Genomic DNA, 27,446 nt, shown 5'->3' with positions numbered 1-27,446 from the left:
GAAAAAAAAAATGGTTCTTTACTTTAAGTAACATTGCACCTACAGTACATGTCTACTAACTCTCATTAGAGTGTAGAGTAATAGTACATGTTGGCAAAGTTACTTGGAGTCAACAGAATGTACAAAAAGGGACCATCAAAACAAAGTGTTACCAAATCCCCTTTTGGAAACTTTATTTGAACAACATTTTGAAAGGGAAAAAAAATTGCACTGTGACACTGCTTTTGAAGAAACATGGACCTATACCCCTTTTCCACCAGCAAGAACCAGGTGCTGGTTCAGAGCTAGAGCTATTGCCGGTTCGGAGTTGGTTCTACTGACGGGTCTTCTAAGAACCGGTTTGCCTTTCCACAGGCTAGAGAGCCAAAACAGAGCCAGATCTTACGTCACTGTGTATGCATCTGATGTTGCCCAGCAACGCTAGCGCGGCAGCGCCAAACAAAAACACACCAGGCTTGTTCGAGATGGTTCGGCTTCTCGCAGACCGATCACCGCATGACATCAAAGCACTGCGAAAGCGATCCAAAAGCACAAGGAGTCGTATCTCTCCAAACACTCCCGGAGCTCTGATCGGTCCGCGCCGCTCCGATGCATCTCGAACAAGTCTTACATCAACAATGGCGGTCGTTGCATTACTATTCATGCTCATGGCTTTATGAACCTACATCGGCATCCAAACACAGCGAATCAAACGTGTTCGTGCAGCTCGCCGTAACTTGCATAGACGAAGATTACAATCGAGCTGCTATTAGCTCGATTAGCAGCTATTTCAAAAATGGCGGTCACAAGTTTCTTTTCGTCTTGTTGGTCACGGTAACCCCGCCCCCAGCCCCTGACGCAAGCGGTTCTTCCTTCTAGCCCAGCAATGTTTTGGTGCTACTTAAGAACCACTTTTACTGGTTCGGAGCTGAAGCATTGCTGGTCGAAAAACAAAGAACCGATTTGAAACTAGACTCTGGCTCCGAACCAGCACCAGCTCTGCCTTGGTGGAAAAGGGGTAATAGTAAACTCTCACTGAACTTGCATGTATGTTGTTGAAAATGTATGTATGTATGTATGTATGTTGTTGGATGTATGTTGAAAACACGAAATGATAACATGGAACAGAACATTTAAAAAAAAGATTACTCATACAGTACAGGAATCCATCAATGTTCATGGACATACATGGCTGAAATTTTGCTGGCTGTGAGGTGTGAAGGCCTTTGCATGAGAGAAGTCATTATTGAATGTTTGTAAACCATAGAAAAACAATTGAAACACACTAACCTGAGTGGTTGGGAATGGGCTCAGTAGTGACAGGAGGGAGTGGCACTCTGCTGTTTGCCACGTAGGGGGCACTTTCATGCTGACTCTGTATTGACAATTCAGAGCAATGACCCTTTGGACCAAGATCAGAAGATGACCTGAAGAACATAGCAACAATTTCATACATGCATTGACATAGTTTTACCACCAGGTGATAGTGTTGATTTATGTGGAAAGTCAATATGCTGCCTTTGTACAGAAATAATTAGAAGTCAAAGGGATAGTTCACTTTAAAATTAAAAATCTGTCATCATTTACTCACCCTCAAGTTGTTTCAAACCTGTATTAATTTATTTCTTCTGCTGAACACAAAGAAAGATATTTTGAAGAATGTCAGTAACCAAACAGTAGTCTGTACCCATTGACTTCCATAGTACTTTTTTTTCCTACTATGGAAGTCAATGGGTACAGACTACTGTTTGGTTACTGACATTCTTCAAAATATCTTTCTTTGTGTTCAGCAGAAGAAATTAATTAATACAGGTTTGAAACAACTTGAGGGTGAGTAAATGATGACATAATTTTAATTTTAAAGTGAACTATCCCTTTAATGTGTCAGACTTCATGAAAATACATGTTTGAATTTAGTGCTGAAATAAACCTTATTCATTTACCTGACTATTTATGAGCTCTGATTTTGTTGAAGGAATACTTCACCCAAAAATATGTCTTTCTTTTGAAATGTTGAGAATAATGTCCAGGCTGCTCTTTTCCAAATAATGAAAGTGAATGGCTATTGATGCTATCAAGCTCAAAAAAGGAAAATAAGCACAATGAACCCTATAAAGCTTACTATAACTGTATAATATTTGATACAAAAATGTTAAGGCCTCAAAATTATTAATCTGATCAAAACTTTGCTGAAGAACGTCTAGGTTACTAATATAACCCCCATTCCCTGAAGGAGGGAAAAGAGACGTTACGTCGGACTGACATCATGTGGTTTCGCCTGGGAGCCCAGTCACCTCCAGTTGTACCAAATGAGCCAATGGACATTGGCCAGTGAGATTTACATGCCAAGTCACACCTACTCGTAACAAAAGGGTATACATATGACCGGCATTACTCACTTCATTCATGTTTTGATGAGGAACCGGGACAGGGATCCTGGACATTCAGCGGTGGTTCATGGCTGTGGCAGGGGGGGGGACATGACGTCTCCGTTCCCTGCTTCAGGGAAAGGGAATTACATTAGTAACCTAGATGTTCAAATTTAGTATGTCACGTTCGTCGTTACGTCGGACTGTCATCATGGTAACCCTATGGAAAGTGCCATATCCACTGAACTGTCTTACGAGTGTTGGATACACAGATGCTGGCGCTATGGAGACCACACCCTGCCCGAAGGAAGGTAATGTGTGGAGGTTACACATATGGACTGACCCGTGGGGCAGTGCTACATATGGACAATCTCTGCAGTAGGTCTTCCCTAGGCAGGGAGGAGCTACTACAGACGCAGAGACAGGGCAGAGTAGAGCAGTCCAGAGAAAGACACGGGTTTATCCGTATCATGTTACGGGATATTGATACTTTACATTAATTTACACAAGTACATTACCCGTTTGTGCCCAACACACGGGAAGAAACCGTCTCCACTCAAAGATTATAGAATTGTGCAAATCTGTTAGGTGCAACCAAACCCGCAGCTCTGCAGATGTCTGCCAGAGAGGCGTCGTGCGGCAACGCCCTGATGGAAGCAACACCCCGAGTGGAGTGAGCTCTCACCCCAAGGGGACATGGCTCACCTTGGGACTGGTACCCCAAGGCGAAGGCATCCACTATCCAGTGTGCCAACCTCTGTTTGGAGACAGTCTCTCCCTTCTGCTGACAAGCAGACAAAGAGCTGCTCTGAGCTTCTGAAGCTCTGCGTGCGGTCCATATAAACACGCATTGCGCGAACGTCAGTTCTGTGAACCAGGTCCGTTTGTGCCAGTATGGTGCAACTAACAAGAACTGCTCCTCGTCCTTCCTGACCTTGCACAGTGTCTGTGCGAAAAGGCTCACTATGGGAAACGCGTATTTGCTTAGGCCCCGGGGCCAGCTGTGTGCCCATTAATACGTGCTGAGGTTCCCCTCGGTCAGGGAATAGAACAACTTGCAGTGGGCGGACTCCTGGAAGGCAAACAGGTCTACCTGTGCATCCCTGAATCGGCTCCAATTCAGCTGGACCGCCTTGGGATATAGTCTCCATTCTCCCGGGAATGTGAGCTCTCGTGAGTGCGCGATGGCCGCACGATTGCGACCTGAGCCGCTGCTGACTCCAGAGGAGGAGATGACAGGTTAGTTGCAACATGCGACTGGAGTGAAGACCAACTTAACGGTTGATGTACGCAATTGAAAGGCAATTGATATTCCACTGCAGTCTAGGTCCTGTCCAGGATGCATACGGCACCCCAGCCGGCGGTGAAGGCATCTGTTGTGACAACAACATGCCTGGACACTTGTTCTAGGGGCACTCTGGCCCATAGAAAAGCAAGGTCCGACCATGGGCTGAATGTCTGAATATTTGGCTACAGCTCGTGTGATGGACACACAGAGTGTGCCGTGGCGCCAAGCCCATCTCGGGACTCGGCTGTGTAGCCAGTGCTGAAGTGTTCTCATATGCATCAATCCGAGCAGCGTGACCGTGGCTGCCAATGCCATATGCCCCAGGAGCCTATGCAACTGCTTCAGTGGAACCGCTGTCTTTCGTGTGAACATATTCAGGCGGTTCAGCACTGGCTGTCATGTTGACCGAGTCCAACTTCACACGGAGAAAAGAGATGCTCTGCAGGGGAGAGCTTACTCTTTTCCCAGTTGAACCAAAACCCCAGATGGCTAAGGTGCCTGAGCACCAACCAAAGGGGAGGACCTTATACTGATGGGCTCATGCCTCGAACCAAAGCCTAGGAACAGACTGTGTCGAGGTAACATCGAGACATGAAAGTATGCGCCCTTCAGGTCGATCGGTGCAAACCAACCCTGGGGCGAATGCACATGAGGCTGCGGTTCTGCATGAGCATCTTGAACGGGAGCTTGTAAAGGGGTATCTTGGGCACGATGAAGCATGGGCTGTAAAATCCAACTTCTAGCTAGGCATCGCGCCGGAGCCGGGACGGAGCGCTTCTCGTAGGGGGATGTCCTTAGCGACAAGCAGACTTGCCCGATGTCTGGTTCTGAACAGCCAGGAACTGCTGTGTAAGAAGAGGCCACCTTGTGACATGGCCATTGAGCGGGCGAGGTCAGTCACCTTCCACCATGCACAGGTCCTGCATCAATCCTGGCTCAGAACTACCCTCATGCATTAAATGATTTGGCCATTGCATGCAAGGCGGAGATGGTCTGTCCAACGGCACTGTGAGGCTTAGCAGCAAGAGCTGCCATAGTCTCAACGTCGCTGGACAGGAGCCACGGACGATTCCTGCAGATGTCAGCCCTTTGCAGGCATAAATGCACGCAATTTCCCATTCCATCTGGGGAATCCCTATTAACCCCCTGACCGCCTAACAGTCGAGGGTAATGAGAGAGGAAAACCTTTGAACACATTTTGGCACTAATTTACATCCATACTGCCAAAGCTCTTTATGCACTTCCGGAAAAAAAAAACGATCTTTGCATAGTGCTCCAAGCCCCGAAACCAATCATCCAGCCGTGATCGCTCAGAATGAGTCTGGGCGTATGGTGGCCCAGGCAAGCATGGCTGTCAACTCTGAATCTGATTCAGCATGAGCAAACAGCGCCAAAGCGGGAAGCTCAGCGTCATCTTCATCTTGTAGGCCAAGGCTGATTGCCTACCTTGACTGCAACTAAATGGTTTCATTTCGCGTTCTTTTTCCTTCTAGTGCTACTGAATTTGAGAGGCTGCTCACTGCATAGCCAATAGGTGGAGCTTAACATCCAGCTCCCCCTCACTGGATGTAATGGGTGGAGCTAGAAGGTCTAAATACACCCTAACCATTTACATAAACCAGTGTCGAGTACTGATTTCTTTAACCAGGTATGCTGGATGTATATGTTGGACCTTTTATTGAAAAGCCTACATTTACCTCTTGAGACATGCCGTTACAAGTGTGATGTGGGTCTTAGGACAAATAAGAAACACCATGACAGGTGTTCATTTAAATGTATGCAGAAAGTTTGTTTTATTTTTTATTAAAAAGATATACTGTATTTACTCCGGTTTGATGGTATCATTATGCATGACATGTTTAGGATCAGAGACTATATTATTAGCCTTAACAAATTGTTGTAATAAGCTGAATCATATAACTTCTCATGAAGCTGACCTACAATCCTTGAACACATTTTTGTTTGATTAAACAACTTTGTTTTAAGAATAATAGACAAAATGTTATACAATATGGAGTTGCAATATTGCAGTATACTCATAATCACAGACATAAAGAACAACAGACAAATCTGTTTTCTTACTCCAAATGACTTGAGATGATGAAGGACGAAGATTCTCTGCTTTATTCTTTTACAGAGAGTATGAATATGATCTTTTCAAGATAACATATAATCTATCATCACACCTAACTGTATGTTTTAACCTGTCTGATTTTTTCATTATGAATAAAAACAGCCATTATATGAGTATCAGATATAATATGAGTAGACCCAAATATAAAATAATATTAATGATATTGTCAAGTTGTCATTAATACGAGCCAAAAGTGGAACAAAACAGCGCTTATCATCTGTGCCAACTAGTCTCTCCCTATGGAGGATCCCTTTACCACTCTAAAGATAAAGCGTTGTGGGTAAATTCGGCTCGCCTACCTACCCCGAAGGGATAAAATAAAATTCTGTATAAAAATTTAAGACAAGTAGTTTGTTTAGGCATGGTTTGAAGGAATTACAAACATGTGCATATATATTCAAACGCATATAACTATATAAATAATTTTTCATGCACACGTGAGCGCCATCAGCTTTTATCACAGGTTCGCGTTTAAAGTCTGTTTAGAGAAAAACAGTGTCGTCTAAGCAGCCCCTAATTTAATAACAAATTATCACTTCGACCGAGGTGAGTCGGTCGGGGCTGGCTTTGGCTGGAGAATGTCTTTATTCAGGAGCCGCTATAAAGCCATGACTTGAACCATACTGAATAAACCATTTATATGTTCACCCCAACAGATCCCAGTGTGAGCTTAGACCGAATGCATTTACTTGCCGACCAGTCTCCATCACAAGACCAGTAAACAGCTGTGAAATCCAGTGAGAAGTTTTTGAGTTTGCTGCTCTAAAAAGTTAGTCTGGAGCTCAGCAATAACTTTGCATGAGGGACAGACCAAAATGTCTGTCATTAATAACTTGGCACTTGTTGGTTACAACAATGAATTTTTTTTTAAGGAAGCTCTCCTTATCAGTGCATAACTACTTAATAATGGCAAACTTAGAAGACTTATATAGCGCACAATTCATACATACAACTTTATTGGTACTTTAATGTCATTTTTGGAGCTTGATAGCTCTATCCACATTTACTTTAGCTGTTAGACTTGTGAACATCTCCTTTTGTGTTCCATGGAAGACAGAAAGTCATTTGGGTTTGAGTAAATGATGGAACAAAAATAAGTGCTGAATAAACTGATGCACTAGTCACTGCCATGAGGGGAAAAAAGAGGTGTAACAAGGTGTGTGCATGTTCTGACCGTCGCAGCGAGGACTCAGGTGGAGGGCCTGTTCTTGGTGGGATGGGGGGTGGAGGAGACCCAAGAGCCATGTCAGGAAGCTGAGTGAACCTGAATGCCTTTTTGAGAAATTTGCATATTACCGTTCATATAACGCTCAAGTGATATGGGTTTATTATGTATCATAAGGGTATTCTTAAAGGGATAGTTCACCTAAAAATGAAAATTAGCCCATGATTTACTCACCCTCAAGTCATCCTAGGTGTATATGACATTCACTTCAGAAGGCCTTTATTAACCCCCTGGAGCACTTTTATCATGGATGGATGCACTTTGATGGGCTTCAAAAATATAAAGCCATTCACTGGCATTATAAAGCTTGGAAGATCCAGGACATTTTTTTATATAACTCTGATTGTATTCGTCTGAAAGAAGAATGTCACATACACCTAGGATGACTTGAGGGTGAGTAAATCATGGGCTAATTTTCATTTGCAATGCCTTATGAACAACCTTATAATGTGTTGTGTCATCACATGCATAATGGTAACAACTGTTATACAACTTACATATTTGTGGTTATATAACTATTAAAGGGCACCTATTATGACATTTAAAATGTTCCTAATGTTGTTTTGGGAGTCCCCAACAACAGTTTTAGTGCATGCAATGTCAAAAAACATTTTTGTTTTCGTATAATATGCATTTATTTTTACCTGATTTGCTCACCGACTCCCAAATGATTCGTTCAACGACTCATTTTTCCAAACCCCTCCTTTGCGCGACGCTAATCTGCGATTGGTCAGATGACCCAGTCAGTGTTTACATAGATAATACTTATTGTTTAACATGGAGTACAATGATGCTTTTATCAATTAAATCGTGTTATAATAATGATTATAGTCCACTGCTTTGTAGTTTGTAGTAAAAAACTAAAAATAAGATAAAGAATTTAATGTTATGTTAGCGAGCATAGCCCAGAGTTCATATTGTAAAAGCACAATCAGTCTTTGTTTGCATTAGCCTGATGTATAAACATAACGTTTTTACAAAAAAAAAAAAAATGCAGTTACGTTACTACGAGGTATTATTCTATTCTTTAAGACAACTCCGAAAACAACGACAAACACTTAACATATCTCAATACAATTGCCATTGAAGACCTAGAAGCTAAACGGTGCTTACACAACAAACAAAATAATTATTAAGCATAAAACATAAAAGCAACAATTATTAATAACACTTACAGGTTGTGATACGGAGGAGGAAGCTGATGCAAATACACTTGGAACTGAACCTTCCTTCAATATCAGCCCGGCTCGCGAATCCAAGTTTGATTGCATTTACAAAGCAATCGTCTTCAAAATGGCGCGAACAAAGCACAAGGCTCGGACTACACTTCTGTGGTATAGTTGTATATGAATTGTAGCCACTTAGTCTTCAAATGCTCCTCCTTGGGCAGATGAAAAAAGTTGGCTTTTGAGTCGCACTTCAGAACACAGCGTCTCGTCGCCATGATGTTTTCCCTGGCCTTGGAGCGCAATAAGTGGGCGTATCGTATTCAAATAACTTGACAAGTTGACGTCATCTAGTCAGAGAAAAAGCTTCGGTCTTCTAACGATTCATAAAAATGACTCCGAGTCGACTCTTACTTTTGAAAGACAATAACTTTATATACGGTGCACTTTCATATTTCAAACTTTGCAGGATGTTTTTTTTTCACTTAGATCTATGTTACACACTACATGAAAGGTAAATTTCAAAATTCCATAATAGGTGCCCTTTAAGAGTATGAGGATTTATAACACACAATGATTATAATTTTATCCACACAATTATAATGGATTATATATCCCATAGTTTCATATCTTTTACTTTCCCAAGTCTCATATCTTGACATTGTTTACTTAAGACCTGCACAGTATCATACTACAGTAAATATTATGGGTGGTCTTTTACTGCTAAAAGTATAGTGACAAAAATAAAGCCTTCTTTTAAACGTCTAAAAAGCTTTATAATGTGGTCTTAATATTAATAAGTGGTCTTTGTCTGATTTAAGTAAAGTTACAAAAGCTAAGGATTCTTTTAAACAGCCATAAGATATTATGAATTGGACATGATCAAAGACATTCCCTTTAAAGTAAAATCCAAGTTTTGTGGAGAAGTACAAATAAAACAATGCAAAATACAAATCATGTTTTATTCATAAAAATTGTAAAATTGTAAGGCTTTACCAAATCTAATAAGTAGGTAGGTATTATTACTGTTGTTTATAATTAAATTATACAACTCATTATATGGTTGTTTATAATGCATTATGTGTGCATTATAATGCATTAATAATTCCCTTATAATGCATTATAAATGCAGACTTCATCTGGTGTTGTAATGCATTGTACTCTAAAAGTTATAACCAGAAATAGGTAAGTATTATAATGCATTGTAACTATTGTTATGATTATTTATCAGATGATACAACACATTATATAGTTTTTTTAAGGCATTATGCATGTATTATAATTCATTAAGAATACCAATATAATGCATTATAAATACAGGTTTCATAGAAAGTTTTACCGAAGTTTGTAACAAAGCTTTTTGTTGATACATCTGTACATATATACACAAATCTTTACAACAGGTGAATGATAATAGATTTGATTTCAGACATTGTTGGATTTTACACATGCACACAAAAAAGGCTTTGTTGATCGCCTGTTAATCGGCACAATTACTTCACTACTGATATAAAAACGAGAAAATGTTAACTGTTTAATCAGCAATAAAAAAGAAAGAGAGATAATAGATTTCTTTAAAAAAAAAAACATTAAAAAACATTAAATAATAGAAATTATTCCAAACTTTTGACCAGTAGTGTAAATATATCACATTGTCTGGTTGGTGTTCCCTGTGTGTCCACTAGAGGTCTCTTCCCCATACCTTCCCCATCACATTAGGAACTGCATTTCCCATAAGACTTTGCCTGTACTCATTATTGGTCATTTGCACACAGCTGTTTCCACTCACATTGTTTGTATCTGCTTATTTATACCCTGTCTGTTTCATTCATTGTCATGGAATCCTTGTTTAATGTCACTTGCACTTCGGAGATCTTTTGCCTGTTTCGTTTCTTGTTTTGGACTGCCTTTGTATGGATTTTTGACCCTTTGCCTGGATGACTTAAGATTACGGATTACCCTATTCAATTTGCACTTGGATCTATCTATTTGTGTGCGTGTCGTGACAGAAGGATTCCATCAAGAGGATGTACAGTTCCAGCAGTATGGGTATTCGTATCCTTCCCCCTAGCACTGCAGTGGAGAGGAGGGGACGACTCCGTAATCTGATGAATCTACGCCAGCAGGGCCAGTCGGTGGGTGGTCTATCTCAGCTATTTTGGACTCTCTCAAGAGGCATGGGGTATAATGATACAGTATTGAAGGATCTTCTTAATAACTGCCTTGATGAACCTTTGCCTCATTGGGAGATGAAGGGACTTGAAATCCTGGACTAATGGGGTTTCACTAGCTACCTACACCATCGCAGCCAATGGGCAACACCAGTTACGCCCGTCTCTCCAGGCAAGATGGCCGCCATGCCCTTGCAAGAGACTGTAGCACCTCCAGAGGCGCCGAGGACGCTGCAGCGCTCCCAGAGGTGGAGAGCTTGATGCCACAGTCTCACCGTCAGAAATCGAAGAGGAGAAGGAAGCAAGCGTCTACCGTCTCTCAAGACGTCCCAGAGCAGTCCGCGGTTATTCCGGAGACCGGCCCCAAGCAGTCTGCTATCGTCCGCAAGGACCCGACTCCGGGGGTCTCAAGTCCAGTGGTCCGGGAGGACCCGACTTCTGGGGTCTCAAGTTCAGTGGTCTGGGAGGTCCCGACTTCGGGGGTCTCAAGTTCGTGGGCCGGGAGGACCCGACTCCAGGAGTCTCAAGTCCGGAGGTTCGGGAAGACCTGACTTCGGGGGTCTCAAGTCCGGTGGTCCGGGAGGACCCAACTTCGGGGGTCGCGACTTCTGGGGTCTCAAGTCCGGTGGTCTAGGAGGATCCGACTTCGGTTGTTCCAGAGCTGTCCACTCTCCCTGTTGGACCCCCAGTGGGGGGCACGGAGACTGCAACACCGCCACGTACTGCAACACCGCCAGAGGAGGAAGGGGTCTCCTATTCCACAGGGCCTGGATCCCATTCCCAAGGGCATCATCCTGTCGGCACCAGCCCAGCGCCTTCCAGCACCACCTCAGTGCCTTGCCCTGCCGGCGCCGCTCCAGCGTCTCGCCTTGCTGGCGCCATCCCAGTGTCTCGCCTTTCTGGCGCCACCCCAGTGTCTCACCCTGCCGGCACCAACCCAGCATCTTGCCCTGCCGGCACCGCCCCAGCGCCTCGCTCTTCTAGCGCCTTGCCCTGCCGGCACCACCCCAGCACCTCGCTCTGCCAGCGCCGCCCCAGTGTCTCGCCCTACCGGCTCCACCGATGCAACCTACCAAACTAGTGCTTCTTTGCGTCAGATCTGCCGATTCAGAGACTTCGGACAAGATGGCCACATATGCGCCTGTGTCTGTTCCTGCGCCTGTGTCTGTTCCTGCGCCTGTGTCTGTTCCTGCGCCTGTGTCTGTTCCTGCGCCTGTTCCTGCGCCTGTTCCTGCGCCTGTGTCTGTTTCTGCGCCTGTTCCTGCGCCTGTCTCTGTTCCTGCGCCTGTGTCTGTTCCTGCACCTGCGTCTGTTCCTGCGCCTGCGTCTGTTCCTGAGCCGGTGTCTGTTCCTGCCCATGATCACATAGCCGCTCACAAGAAAATGTTTCGGAGGGGCAGTGGGTCCCTTTATAGGACCATGGAGGTTGCCACCGCACCTGAACTCCACCCGGCCACCTGAACTGTCTAGTCCACCCTGGCCACCTGAACGGTCTGGTCCACCCTGGCCGCCTGAACTACCTGCTCCACCCTGGTCGTCTCCATCTTGGCCACCTGAAGGCTGGTCCCCACCATGGTTGCCTGAATGGTCGTCACCACCATGGCCGCAGTGTCTGGTTGGTGTTCCCTGGGTGTCCACTAGAGGTCTCTTCATCATACCGTCACCATCACATTAGGAACTGCATTTCCCATAAGACTTTGCCTGTACTCATTACTGGTCATTTGCACACAGCTGTTTCCACCTTTCCACATTGTTTGTATCTGCTTATGTATACCCTGTCTGTTTCATTCATTTTCATGGAATGATTTAATGTCACTTACACTTCGGAGATCTTTTGCCTGTTTTGTTTCTTGTTTTGGACTGCCTTTGTATAGATTTTTGACCCTTTGCCTAGATGACTTACGATTACGGATTACCCTATTAAATTTGATCTATTTGTGTGCGTGTCGTGACAAAATCAAGCCATTTTACTTCCATAATCTAATTTAAGCAAGTTTTATGCAAGTAAATAAGGTCATTGGTTTATCAATCAAATCAGGTTGATTTGATGTTGACTAATAAGTGTTTATAAAGGCTTTAGTGACAGACTGTACAACTGTACCTGTTTGGCCAGACTGCACTGGTAAGGGTCTGGTTTATAGGCTGGCACCCACTGCAGGCCTCCCTGCCCTTGACTCTTGGTGACTGGCGCACTGGTCACCACCTCTGAGTATGGGATGACTGGACCCAGGTCATAGGGTCCCAGCGGCTGATGTTGATGGTGGGTGTGATAGTGGTGGTGTCTGCTGGAGGTGGAGTGGCCAGCTGAAGCTAGACTAAAGGCTTCCTCTAGCAGGAGATGCATCTGCTGACGAACCTCATCTATGGAAGGCTGAGAGCTCAGCGTTGATGTATCAGATTGACCTTTGATTTGTCGACCACAGCCAAAATAATGGCGGCCCGTTAGACGGTCGACGTCAGTCTCTTCAATAATCTCCGGCTCAGTCTGCAACAGAAAAGGAAACAAACACAAACAGACTCACATGTATTCAAAAACTGATGAATTGTGATGTTCAAAATAAAATTAAAGGAATCGTTCACACAAATATTTAAATTTCGTGATCTTCATTGTTCAGATGGTTTTCTTTCTTTTGTGGGAGAATGATTAGCATTCAGTGTGTTATAATGTGTATAAAAAATGGGGTAATAATTCTTCAAAATCTTATTTCTGCTGTTGTAGATTCAAACCTAGTGAATAAATAGTCCAGTGCACCAGGTTTGGATTAAACAATGCTAAACGCCATTGGCTCTACATTGGCAGAGTAGAAGAAAAACTATGGTATGTAATCATATGGACTATACTAAAAACATTTTTTCAATGTGAACTAATTATTTTCAGTAAAGACTACTAATGTAAACTTGATTTGTCTACTGCACCCACTTAAGATGATATGTTAATACAACTTAACCTGTTTAGTTTCACCCTGTGTAAAAACTAAAATGGATTAGTGGAACCGATTTCCACGCAATTTTCTAGTAAAGTCAACAAGTTCGGGTTAAGAGTGTACTTTTATGATGATTTTATGATGTTTTTGTCCCTGGTCACTGTATGGAAAGGAATTAACATTCTTCAAAACAGAAAATATCATACAGGTTTAAAAGAATATGAGGGTGAGTAAATTATGACAATTTTAACTGTTTTAAATATTTGTTTTTTTACACATCAAAGGGTTTAAACAGCTGAAACATTATGAAACTAACACAATATCAGGACAACCAGACAGGAAATATCAGTGCCTGGTTTTAGCTCTTCTGTGATACCAAAATATTGCTGACATGCTGAAGTTATTAGTCAAGTCTGGCAAAAAAATTACAATGCTTACAATGACTCCAACCTAATATTTTACTAAGGAGCCCCTAAAGTGTCATGGATATGGAAAAAAAACATGAGATATGAGAAAAAGTACATATATCTTTACTTTCACGTTCTCTTGCAAAATCTTTGTATTCACAGAGAAATTTTAAGTTCCCTTTCAATAGATAATCTCAATGCTGCACTGAGCACTATGGGAAAACTGTGTGTGTGACCAGCTGTAAATAATGAGTGTTACTGAAATTGGCCTTGAACTTAAAATTATGTTTGAAATTTCAAATGTATTATTAATAGGAAACCCCTTGCAATGTGACATCTCATTTTCCAGGGGACCTCAGGAAAAACATACTTCACATACATACATACTAACAGAACAAAGACAAAAGCTCTCCATCAAACCAAAACCCCCCATATAATTCCCCAATCCAACCATATTAGTCAATAAATAGTTAAGAAACAGTGATCTCCTTCCGTGTCTTTCTCTAATCCGGCCCATTCAATAATTCATGCCATAGAAAAATGGACAATAAGGACCGTCTATCACCAAGCTCACATCTCGGGCAATGCCGCCCTTTTCCCGTGAAAGAATGGGCCTTCCTCCAGTATCAGATCACCGGAGCAGGCCCTCAGTAAGCCGCGCAGCAGATTCAGTCCCGCCCAGCTCACACTCTCAACCCCAGCTGGCTCAACTCTGTGAAAGCATCGCTCAAACCCTTCTCCTTTTCTGTCCCTGGTTGAATTTCGCATCGCTTCAGTCACTAAATAACGAGCACAGTTTATGCCATCTGGATATTCATTTTTATCAGTCCGTAACCCAAAAAAGTTATGGACTGCAATTTAATCATTTACATATTAATTCAGATCTTATTTACTGTAATTCAATCACCTTTGAGTTATATTGATCCAAGTTCCCTTAAAGCGGCTACTGTAATCAGCAGCCATATCACCCTGTAGCCCAAGACTGGTTTCCCACTGAAGCTAAGCGGGGCTGAGCCTGGTTAGTACCTGGATGGGAGACCTCCTGAGAAAACCAGGTTGCTGCTGGAAGAGGTGTTAGTGTGGCCAGCAGAGGGCGCTCACCCTGTGGTCTGTGCGGGTCCTAACGCCCCAGTGTAGTGACGGGGACACTATACTGACAAAGAGCGCTGTCCTTCGGATGAGACGTTAAACCGAGGTCCTGACTCTCTGTGGTCATTAAAAAATCCCAGGATGTCTTTCGAAAGAGTAGGGGTGTAACCCCGGCATCCTGGCCAAATTTGCCCAGTGGCCTCTGTCCATCATGGCCTACTAATCATCCTCCTATATATACTAATTGGCTTCATCACTGTCTCCTCTCCACCAGTAAGCTGGTGTGTGGTGGGCGTTCTGGCGCAATATGGCTGCCGTCGCATCATCCAGGTGGATGCTGCACATTGGTGGTGGTTGAGGAGATTCCCCCCTTCTATGTAAAGCGCTTTGAGTGTCCAGAAAAGCGCTATATAAATGTAATGAATTATTAATCAATATAAAGCTATTTTTACACAGAGTCAGAATCCATATTAAGTACAGGGACACAGGTGAATCCACAACAGTATAAATTCATATTATGGACAGAGATTAAAGCCCTATTCACACGGGACGGAGATTAAAGCCCTATTCACACGAGATTAGTATTACCTGGTGACCTTTAGATATTTTTAATAATTGCGGAGGTTGTCTGTGATCTTAATCCCGTGCGAATCGGCCATGTCTAATTTGTGAAGTAAAAATGATCCCGCAAATGACCTACCATATTTCGCCGAACACAGAGGTCACGTGATAATATTAGTCAGGGTCGTTTATAATTTGGCAGGGTCGTATATAATTTTTTCTATATAATTCCTGTGCGTTTTTTTATCCATCTTTCGCGAAAAATTAAGGCTGCGTTGTAGCCTACTGTTTTTATAGTATTCTGGGTGCTGGGTCATATCGCTATACACATTACAACTATACAATTTGCAGAAAGAGAAAGCTGAAAAAAATAATGATAAAAGAATGCATTCATGGAGATGAATGACATGAATAGCAGCATGTGGTAAGGAACATTCTTCTATTTATGATATATCATACAGCTAGACTTATAATAAATGTATAATAATAAATCATTTCCAAGCAATAGCCTATATTGATATCATATCTGGGAGTTAAGTCAGTAATTTCGTGTAAAATCACAGGCTTCGGTTATCCTGTGCGAATGCGCCACACGACATTCAGATGTGCGTGGGTAATTTCAAAATCAAGGCTTTGTTTTTTACTACTAAATGCTTAGAGGCCAATTTTCATGCTCAAAATAGGTAAGCTCGATTTAAAATAAAAGTGTCAGCATGTTTACAATTGCTGAGAGGTGAACCCAGTCAGCAGCATACTACAGTTAATTAAGATATGGGACACGACTGTGTGTGTGCCGCTGACTCTGTCTTGATAATGTCACATGTAAGCTTCATGCTTACATGCTTTTTTACATGCTTACATGCTTTATACTATTTATTTTACAGTAAATAAATAAGAATGTCAACATTTATTCCATTCTCCATTACAAATTATAGTGATGATCATGTTACATGCATCATGATTCAGATCACCTTCTGATTCTTCTTCCATTTAAAAAAATAAAGACCAGAGCTTTTTTACTTTATTAATTTGCAATACATAAATAAATCAGTCAGTCAATCAATCACACGTGGCCTAACATCAAAAAGACTAGTAGCAGCATCTAACACTAAACTAACAAGCGTATTACAACCCACCGGCACCCACAACCAAGAAAGGACTTACAATACCACATGTAACTGTCTAGTATACATTTATCCAAAGCCACAACCTGTAGCTGACTCCATGCTCTGCCAGCTGTTTTTGAACCCTTTCCATTTGATTTTGCTAATGTGTTATAATGCTTTTCAAGAAAAGAAAAAAAAACACTCACATCATAGCCACTGTTACGAATCCCCTTTCTGGGTCTCTCTCTCATGACCAGAAGATCCATCTCTGTTCCTCCAGGACTGGGACTGTTTAGAGACTGTCTGCTGCGATGTGTGGGGTGACTCACTTGCGAGGGTCTGAAACCATCACAGACAGACACACACACATACATACAGTTTAGTACAATAGCATCAAATTCTGCAAATACATCTGGACATATACACAATAAATATAAATGGTAATGTCTAGAGCCTACATATGTATGAGTGTGTCATGTCCATTGAAATAGATATTTATGTAAGGCAGTCTTCAACCAGGGGTTTGCGGCCCCTATGGGGATTGCATCGGTCATGCAGTGTGTCTGCCAATCACAAATCTTTTTTTGTTAGAAAATTAAAACATGGATAAAAACATCACAAAGTCAAATTTTAATATAAGCACCCTCAAACGAATGTATAAAAGCACCCTCAGTTGATACCATAATAATATAATTTTATTGGTGAAACAGATTTGTCAAACGCTCCAGTGCGTATTTGTTTTTGTGCTCTGGAGAACGTCAAATGTTTCTCTTTACAACATGTTTTTGAAGCGGTGAGTAATGTTGCCAATCACAAACAAGTTTGTTGAACTCTTGAATGCAACGGCCGACCATAGGTGCTAAAGAATCCACTCACTGTTGAAAAAGTTGTTCAATGCAGCATTCTCCACACTCGCAAATTCTCTCATTATCAAACAAAGACAAAATGTAGTAAGTAAGAGATTCATTATGCAGTGTAGAAACTCATGTATTGAGTTTATTGGAACTTTGTGAGACTGAGATGAGTGACAGCTTTTAAGTGATTGTAAATTGAGCTGTCTTTGCGTGCTTTTGAGGCTATATAACCCATTGAATAAAAGTTTTGTTTTTCATGCTGCTAAGAGCCAATTACATGCTGCACATTTCCGAAAGTGACCTCTACATATAAATGCTGGATTCACTCTTGAAATTGCAATTGACAGTGATAGCTAGCATGGGACAAAAATATGACGTCAAAATAGATTAGCTGACTAATCGAATAATATAAAAATATTTGTACCAATATATATATTTAAAAAATCCATTCCAATTATTTGTAAAAGTAATGACTTGTAAATAATCTTAAATGTCTCACTGTTCATTGCTATTCCTGCTATGGTGTACACTAACTGAACACGCCCAATGTTGAGTGTTTGCCAGAGCCCAGCAACATCTCGCTGTCTTTGATGTTCATGCCCTGCCTCGCACTCCCACCTCCTCTGCCTGTTATGTGTCACCCAAGGAGGACAATCCTGATTTATCTGCCTGTCTTGTGTCGGCCAAGGAGGCCGTTCCTGAAGTTTCTGCTTGCCCCATGTTGGCCAAGGAGGCCATTCCTGAAGTTTCTGCCTATTCTGCGCTAACTAAAGATGCCTTTCCTTAATTATATGCCTGTATTGTATCGGCCAAAGAGGCTGTTTGCAAACCCTCTGTCCACACTGCCCAGTTCTTCAGCCCTGTCTTCACGGTCTCGATCTGATCTCACTGTATCAGCCCTTTGTGTCCTTCTACACTGCCTACACCAAGCATCGTTTATCCACCTTGGGCTTCTAGTTTGCAAGCTTAGTCCTGAGTGTTGACCCTCAAGCTCCGCTTGTAACTCCCAAGCCCCTCACTCCACCTCGGTCTGTCAACCTTTTGACGCCATCTTGGATCCTTGCTCCCTCGGCTCCACCTGGGACCTGTCGTCCCTACGATCGTTGACTCGTCCTTCCACCCCTGTGGCTCCGTCAGGCTCCTCCTTCCCTCCAGTTTCACCTCAGTCCTCCAATACCCTAGCTTCACCTTGGCTGCTTGTCCCTGCAACTCCAGCTTTGTCTCCAGAGCCTCTTCTCCTGTGTCATCCGGTCCCTTCTGCTCTTTGGCTACATTTGGGTCTCAAGTTCCACAAGCTCTGTCTCCATTAGTTGTCTCCCTGGTTTCACCTGTCATCCACCATGGCTCCTCCCTCCATCTACTCCGCCGTAGGCCTGCATCCTGGTGTTCCTGCTGAAGGTTCCTCCCTGGCTCCTCCAGCCATTGTCTTCTCTCTGGCTTCTACCTTTGTCATCTCCTCCCTGGATTCTCCCACTGTTGTCTCCGCCCTGGCTCATGTGGTTGTCTATTGTTCCTGATCTGCATCCTGCACCAAATTCCCCTCCCTCTGTCAGAGTTATGTTTGAATTGTCTGTGTTTGGGTTTTTGCATGCATGCCTGGCTGTTAGATTTTCTTTGTGAGTTGCTTTGGTTACTTATTTGAGTTACAAACCTGTCTAAGTGGTGTCCGAAAAATAATATAGGGTTCATAGACAATTGGAAAAGTTTTTGGGGCAGACCTGGGGCCTCATTTATAATCGTTGCGTACGCAGAAAACAGGCAGTGAAAGAGGCGTTCGCCACTTCAGGCACATGAGTTGTGATTTATAAAAACAAATTTGGCGGGAAAATTTGTGCACCTGCACGCAAACTCTGACCCATGCATACAAACGTTTTGGAGAAGGAGCAGTTTGGCGACACCAATGGTGAGCTGGAGTTAAATGTCTTTTTGGTCACTTTTAGACAGAAAATCAAAATCAAATTATACATAATACAGAAAGATAATACTAATATAATTTCACTCACCAAGCCTATCACTTGAAGCAAATATCCATCCCTTCTTAAATGTCCACGCCAGCGTTGGGCCGTTTAGTGAAACTGACGCATATAGCCTATCTAACGGCAGATGAAGTAAAACTGTAAATCTTCATTATGAGTCCTAATCATAAATACAGTGCATGTTCAGTTTAAATAAATAAAATAATGATTTAAACAATTTTTTACTTCTGATATAAACATTTAGATTAAATGTGCCATTCTCATTAATGGAGTTAAACACTTAAACTACATGAAATATTGAAAAAATGATATTCAATAAATATAAATATTTGTTGTGGATGCAATGCTTTTGAACACTTTTCCTCTGGCATGCTGTGTTTTTAATGTTTTAACTACAGCGAGGATTGCTTACCATGTTAATAGCAGGTTGTCTGAGAAAATAGTTTCATGCAAATAATACACAACAAGGTCTATTTGTTTCCATTAAAAATATAAATGAATTAAAAATACTATTTCGCCAGGAGTCAAGATTGAGAAAACCTTTCTCTGAAATATATTTTACGTTATTTTATTTATTTATTCAAAAACAAGGCAATGATAGGCTAATAAATGATTTTTATTAATGTAATGTGACGGCACATCTGTATTTCATATTTTCTTAATGTCTTGTACCGTAAAACATGTTATCACGTGGATGAATAATCATATGCAAATGATATGCTGATGAAGATATGCAAAGTAAAACTAGGCATTGCAAGCTCCATAGGTTATTTCGGGGAGGAGACGCATGTGCGCACAATCTTCCGCTGACTGGGATTTATAATTGAATACTGCGCAGGTTCTGGCGGTTTAGTCTGAACATTTATTTTGGCTTTCGGGTGCATGTACACTTTTAGTAAGGATCCTACGCACGTTTTATAAATGAGACCCCTGACCTGTTGAAAAGAGATGGTATTCATCCCTCCTGGAATGGTGCTGCTTTTCCCTCTAGTAATATGGCACATAGTCTTAGAGCTCAAACATGACGGTTTTGGGCTTAGAAGTAGGGCTGGGCGATAAAACGATAATGATAATTATCGCGATATAATTTTTCGCGATAAAACGATATCAAGAGTTCGATAAATGTTCGATAATGTTTTTGCGCCAAAAGCGGAACGAATCTCATTTGAACCGCGCGCGCCACACGGACCGTTTATCCGCTCGGCTCAAAGTCCAAACGGCAGCGCGAGCTCACTCGACCAGACGCGTTTACTCTGATCGGTCTCTGTCACGAGATCCAGTGAGAGCGCTTGAATTCAGCGAGGAACACAAATGTCTCAGTGATTTAAACCAGTTTAAAGGCAGATGAGACCGCGCTGACGAACATGAGAAACACTGTGCGAAGCGATACAGTCAGAAGCTTTTCCGTCGACACATTCCCATCATTTACCACGGATTTAACGTTACTGTAACGTTAGCCTAGTAATATTAACTGCACCATGAAATGTGGGATATATATATTGAATTGTATAATATTATTAATGTATACAATGTATTAAAGGACTAATGGAATATAATTACAGTTTTTAATAATGTATTTAGGCTACTGGTTTTCATAAATACCATAGAAACATCACAATATGTGACGTTTCTCACATAGAAACCATAAAGTTACATTTTATCTGTGGTTATCATGATCTAAATGCATGATGCTGGTAGCCTGGCTAACGCCAGACCCAATTCTCGTTGAGACTTGCCTTATTCTCGTTGCCTTTCAGCGAGAATAAAATCGCCCTGCGCAAAGGCAGTATGGGGAAACCCAGGCTATGATGCTGGATGACCAATGGTTAATTTTAATAAAACTAAAGAATATTACATTTTACCAAATAAAAATATATTTTTTTAACAGATTTTACTGTTTTTGTTAATGAACATAAATTGTATAAAGTAAATCTGCATCCTAACTCAAGCTAATACTACTGAAATAAAGTTATTTATTTTGTTAAGGAAAAATTGTTCTACCTTGGATTTGTGAAATGTTCCCCTGTTTGGCAAGTGTTTGTCATGATATGTTCTGACAATAAAGAGTAGTTTAAAAACACAACGCTCTGGTCTCTACAGCTTTCACTTAGGAGTACAAATCTGTCTTTAAACTTGAAATAAATAAAGATTTGACATTTATCGATAATTATCGATATCGACTGATATAAAAAAGAATATTGTGATATTTTTTTTTGGCCATATCGCCCTTAGAAGAACTCAATATTGCGACAGAAACGTTTGACTCTATCTTTTCCAGCACTTTAGACACAGTTGCTCCTTTGCGCTTAAAGTATATTAAAGAAAATAGTCCAACGCCGTGGTACAACGAGCACACTCAGGCCCTTAAGAGAGCATCTAGAAAAATAGAGCGCTACTGGAAGAAAACAAAACTAGACAGTTTTCCAATTTCGTGGAGAGAGAGCTCGGTTGCGTACAGACAGGTCTTAATAACGGCTAGATCTGCTTATTTTTCGACTCTCTTAAAAGAAAATAAACACAACCCTAGGTATTTATTTGGTACAGTGGCTAGATTAACAAGAAATAAAGCTTTTTATGAAGCATTGACTTTATGAACTTCTTTACTTACAAGTAAAGATTGATAATATTAGAGAGACAATTATAACTATGCAACAGTCAAGTCAAGTAACCTGTATTTATATAGCGCTTTTTACAATAAAGATTGTATCAAAGCAGCTTCACAGTGATAACATGAAAATAATACAACAAAGTTGTTTCTAGAAGAAAATTGTGTCATCGTCCACCTTAAGTAAGGCAGATCAATAATATTGTTGAATATTAAATGACTACAACTAAACAAGCCAAAAGCCTAGGCAACAGTGGCAAGGAACCAAAACTCCATCAGGTGACAGATTGGAGAAATTGACAGAATGGAGAAAAAAAACCTTGGGAGAAACCAGACTCAGTCGGAGGGCCAGTTCTCCTCTGGCCAACGAAAGAACAGTGTATGATTATGATTCAGGCAGCATTACAGGTCAGAAGTCAGATTGGATCAGAACATTCAGTATTTATCCATTTCCATCTGGTTGGAAGTCGGAGTCATCATGCCGGTATGGAGACGAGTTGTTGAGGATCAGTGCCAATGGCTGCCGTGTCGATGAGGCCTTCACAGGGCTGATGAGGCTGCACTTCAGGGATGCATTGTGGATGGGTCATCCTGCAATATGGGTTGGAGCGAAGGCTGTCTCCCTCCACCCTGAAAGTGTATGTTGCCCCTATCGCCGCACATCATGACGCAGTCGAGGGTAAGTCCGTGGGGAAGCACGACCTGGATATCAGGTTCCTGAGAGGAGCGAGGAGACTTAATCCTCCTCGCCCTCCTCTCGTACCCTCTTGGGACCTCTGGTGTCTTCGCTTGCTCGCCATTCCACTCCACGGACTGGATACGTGGGATATTCTCCTCAGGTGAGCCTCACAAGCCCTGAGTTCTTCCAGCGCTGTTGACGTCAACACCAGAGTTTTGCCTCCGGCAGCTTTCACGATTGGCTAGGTGCCGCCATGTGCATGGTTACCTTTCTGGGCGACCCCCACGTGTGTATTTCTACTGTAAGCCTCTCTGAGAATGTGTCTTTCCCATGGCAAGTCAGTCTGCCACCCCTGGGGTTGAAATATTCCACCCTGCGAGCTGGACACCCCAGTGTTCTCTGTATGTATAAAGCTGCTTTGAAAGAATTTGTATTGTAAAAAGCGCTATATACAGGGGTGCACATAACTTTTTCAGTGAGGTACTCAGGTGAGGACCAGGAGATGGTGTGTGGTACTCGCCCCATATGTTGCGTGGCCACCGCTGTCAATCATGACATTCCCGTTTTTACAGCATAAAATAACTAACTAAAACCAAACTAATAAAAAAAAAACGAACACTTAAATTTACATCAGTGTGAAAAAAAACGACCTAAAATTATAGAAAACACCTTTGGAAAAATGTATGTAAAGTATTATTTGATTGTTCAGATATATTTATTTGTATAAATTAAATATAATTAATCCTTATTAAAGATATTAAAGAGCAGTGAATTTTCTCTTTTTATTTTGTTTTGTATCAATATTAAGTGTACAGAAGGCATTAGGTTTATCACTTTAAGACCGAGTGTGCAGATCCAATTGCACGGATGCACTGTACGTTCTGTAAAGACATAACCGACTGTGTTTACTTGAATACTCTCCAAAACGGACATTTAGACATAATGTTGTGTGTATTTGTTCATTCAGACGCGAAAGAGAGCTCAATTCAGTCCTTGCGCGCAGCGCGCTGTCTATGTGCAAGACTGCACGCTTCGGGTCGCGCGCTCGTGTGTGTGTGTGTGTTCGCACAGAAAAACATACCGAATAAAGCTCTCTTTCGCGTCGTCACTCTTATTCAGATCTATCTATATCTGCTCTTCTCTTTCTCCCAGACGTTCACATTTTTTAACGATTTGAGACATGATCAAGCGCATGCCAACTCGTGTGACGCCGGTAGATCAGCACGTTACAATTCAAATGTGCGCATCTTCCACATTTTTCGTTTTTGTGATTAAAATAAATTTTAAATATTACCCTAACATCCGTCTTTGTGCATGCGGAAATTTGCTTATGTAGCTGTGACAACGAAATGTGCCTGTATTAATGTGCGCGTGTTGCCCCGTGTGCGCTGATGCGCTCATCTGTTGACATTTCCGAATGCCTTCCTACAGTTGCTTAATAAAAGCGGGCTTTCCACACAAACATACGTGCACGTGTCATTAGTATGAGAGAATTAGATTTTAACTGTGTCTGGCTCGAGTCGGGCTCGGACAAAAATATATTAATGCCTGTCGGGCTTGAGTCGGGTTCGGTTACTGCTCTATCGGACGTGTGCCGGGCTCGGACAGAAAAATGCGGCCAGATCCGCACTCTACTCTACATAACCGCCCGACTCGCACATCCTCCATGTCTGTAGTTAGTACTATTTAGGACGGATAGTATGCGAATTTGGATGCACCGTCTGTTTCACCCTTAAGGGTGTACTCACACTAGCCAGTTTGAACCGTGCCCGAGTGCGCTTGACCACCAAAGCGCGGTTCGTTTGACTAGTGTGAGTGCTCTGAACCGTGCCCGGGCGCGGCTCGATTAGCCGGCCCTGGCCCGCTTGGAAGAGGTGGGCCAGAACACGGTTCAGTTGGACTCGGGCGCGGTTCGCATGCAGTGTGAGCGCTAACCGTGCTGGAGCACGGAACAGGACGCGTGTAATGGGAACTGTAGTCCGTAATCAAAGCTGCAAAGTCCTTGCTGCACTTCAGCTGGTACCTTGCAAACCTCCTCATACGAGCAGCACGATTACGTGAAAATTTTCGCGCCACTAAGGCGACACATCTGTTTAACAACAGGCTGTGAGAGGGCTGTGGACCACCGTGGACCAAACGACACAAAATTATCCACAAAGAAAACAGAGCGATGGACTCCATTGTGTTCAGAGAGCGCCGCTCTGTTTATCCCGAAACCGTCTCATCATAATGACGTAAGCGTGCTCCGGCACGAATGCTGAAACCCTATGTGAGTGCAGGCCAGAGGGGGAGTGGGGAGGGGGGACAATCGTACTCGGGCCCGGTTCATGGCAACCGTGCCTAGTGTGAGTACACCCTAAGTTGTCGGTTGTTGTTCGTGTTTGCTTGTAGACAAGCTGTTATTTAGCCTTCATCTTTGTTGATTACCTCCCTCAGTTACAGTTGTGGTTTGTCAGACATAAATCATGCAAAAAATCATTAAAACATAATTATTTAAAATTAAAACTTTTTAATTGTACATTATTGCAAACTTTTCAAAACTGTGCAAAGAGTTAAAAAATACAGGCCTAGTTTCACAGACTTAGATTAAGCCAGGATTAGATTGGGGGCATGTAATTCAATATAAACTTAAGTATAAAGTACACATTCAATACAATTAATAGAGATACAATTTGTGTAGATCGACAAATCTGAGAGACGGTGTCATACGGTAACTATTTAAGTACACAAACAACCTTATCTTGTTTAAAAATACAAGCTCCCATTCAAACAAAATCACTCACCTCATGCGATACTTCACAAACGTGGAGCCTCTGTCATCCTCCTGTTCCAGAGCTCTGCTGTGAGGGTGTGAAGGCCTGTCGTGGCTGTACCTGTGTCGCTGACTCAGGTCTTTAGTGATGCCTTTCCCCTCAGCAGAAGGGAAGTCATAATATCCCTTCCTCTTAGCCTTCAGTCTTAGCTTATTCCTGTAGTGCTCAATGTCTGATTTCTGTTTCAGAGCCAAATTCACCTGTATACACAGAGAGAGAAAGAGAGAAGGTGGACTGGCAAATTAAAAAAAAAAAAAACATCAATTAAAAATATGTCTCAAATTGATTTCCCATAGGTAAAGTGGTTTTCTAAAAGAAATCTGTATCAGGTTTCTTTGAAACCCAAATTTGATAAATTAAGCAAGCGAGAGTGTCCATTGAGATATAATAAGAATACATGTTTTGTTGACTAGCCTATGCCTATATGTTAAATGCAGTCTGTATAGTCTTGCAGAGGCTTATTTCCTGCCAGTCTGTGTAAAACATGTGGGCCCTGACATGCAGAAATTGAATAGCAGTCAGCCAATAAGCAATTCTGCAAATTTCATATCCACAGCCCTTTTTTGTGTGTAAAATGCATCAGAAGGTCAGTCAACAGACTGTGGTCTGTCAGTGGTTGCCGTCTGAGACTGTCTCTAATAAAATCAAGTCTTACCTCTCCATTTAATATGGCAGAGTCCTGACTGCGGTCGGAGGATGCAGGGTGCGAGTAGGTGGGTGGAGCTGCCATTGGTTTTATGGAAATGAGCTGAAGTGATCCTGAAGAACTATCATACTGATCTGCCAAAAACAAAAACTTTAGATTTGTATGGCAGCAACAAGCTGGCAAAGAACTACATCAGATTATACAAGCAGAATATAGACAAATTCGCTTCCTGATTGTGACAGCAGCTCTGGCTAACTATCACTTGCAGAAAATTAATTATTTCCCTTTGCTCTCATTTCCTATTTAAAATGGGAAAAAGTCTAAGCCTAAGATTTCAGCGTAACTTTTGATTTGAATTAACTCGGTCCATTTATCAAGACCGATTAGTTTATAGATGTCCACTTCTGAGAGAATATAAATGATAAGAATATATATTTCATATACAAATATAGGTATTCATATGAAAGTGGGAAAAAATACTGAAGGATAAGCACAATTTTACATTTTGTCCAAACTATAAAGAATTACACTCAATGTGAGCAGAATAACAAGTATCTGTGGAATGGATCTTACAGCCCATTTTCTTTTAAAATAATAGTTCACCATACAAAAATTTTAATTCTATGATCATTCACTTATATTGGTATTTATACTTCATAGATCAATATCACAGTTCATAGTAGCCACATCTGTCAAGCACTGATAATGTCTAAAACACACACACTTTTTTTTTTTGTGGATATAGGTCAATTATAACAGAATTACATTTTTGGAGACCAGTTGCTTTAAACTATGAGACAGATTTTGATTTGTGTTGGCTAATATCACAACACATCATCAAAAGTGCACTTCTTTTAAAACATGTCAGCATATTTTCAATTGTGTTTCTACAATACAAAAAAGTATCCTTTTCACTAGACAAAATAAGTGTTTCATCTATTTAAATTTTTCAACGTACTGACTAATTGGGATCCCTAATAAATCAACACTATTGTTGCCCCTTCCAGTGCCCTGCATAAGCCGCCAGATCTCCCGAACCTATTGGGGGAGGACAAAAGGACAGGGTTTTACACAGAGAGTGTCAATCCATCTAACCCACTCAGTGAGCCTATTGGATAACACTGGGAAAGTGTGGCCTTCGCAAGGGGAAGGGAATCCTGCGGAAGCCACATCCTTCCTGTAGAGAGGTGTCATGTGGACATTACACATATTGACTGGCCAAGGGTGCAGTGCAACATATGGAAGTATCTGGGGTAGCTCCAGCCCAGTTAGGGGGGAGACAATACAAGACAGAGATGGTAGAACGGACTCTGCCAAGGAAAAGACATGGTCTCGCCGATAGGGAAGCCGTACCATGGGGGGAACCATCCACAAATTATATCACTCATAGGGGAATCACAACATATGGGCACCTAGCCTAACACAGGGGTCAACCAGTGGGGAGTACTTACCAG

At 41.9% G+C, this 27,446-nt stretch overlaps 1 protein-coding gene across 1 annotated transcript in view; it reads right to left on the bottom strand.

The window, feature by feature from the left end:
* kiaa1549lb (KIAA1549-like b) overlaps window positions 1-27,446 on the bottom strand; it is a 163,359-nt gene that overhangs the window by 6,659 nt on the left and 129,254 nt on the right. Inside the window, exons 15-20 of the mRNA XM_079621652.1 lie at window positions 26,002-26,126; window positions 25,317-25,546; window positions 16,626-16,758; window positions 12,434-12,817; window positions 6,945-7,042; window positions 1,270-1,406 (exon numbers count right to left, since the gene is read on the bottom strand). Of these exons, the coding sequence (XP_079477778.1) occupies window positions 1,270-1,406; window positions 6,945-7,042; window positions 12,434-12,817; window positions 16,626-16,758; window positions 25,317-25,546; window positions 26,002-26,126 (1,107 nt within the window). The remainder of the gene's footprint in view (window positions 1-1,269; window positions 1,407-6,944; window positions 7,043-12,433; window positions 12,818-16,625; window positions 16,759-25,316; window positions 25,547-26,001; window positions 26,127-27,446) is intronic.

Source organism: Phoxinus phoxinus, assembly GCF_949152265.1.
Source record: "Phoxinus phoxinus genome assembly, chromosome: 8".
NCBI classification, from domain to species: domain Eukaryota; kingdom Metazoa; phylum Chordata; class Actinopteri; order Cypriniformes; family Leuciscidae; genus Phoxinus; species Phoxinus phoxinus.
The sequence above is the reverse complement of the archived record's forward strand: the minus strand, read 5'-3'. Positions and strand labels throughout refer to the sequence as shown.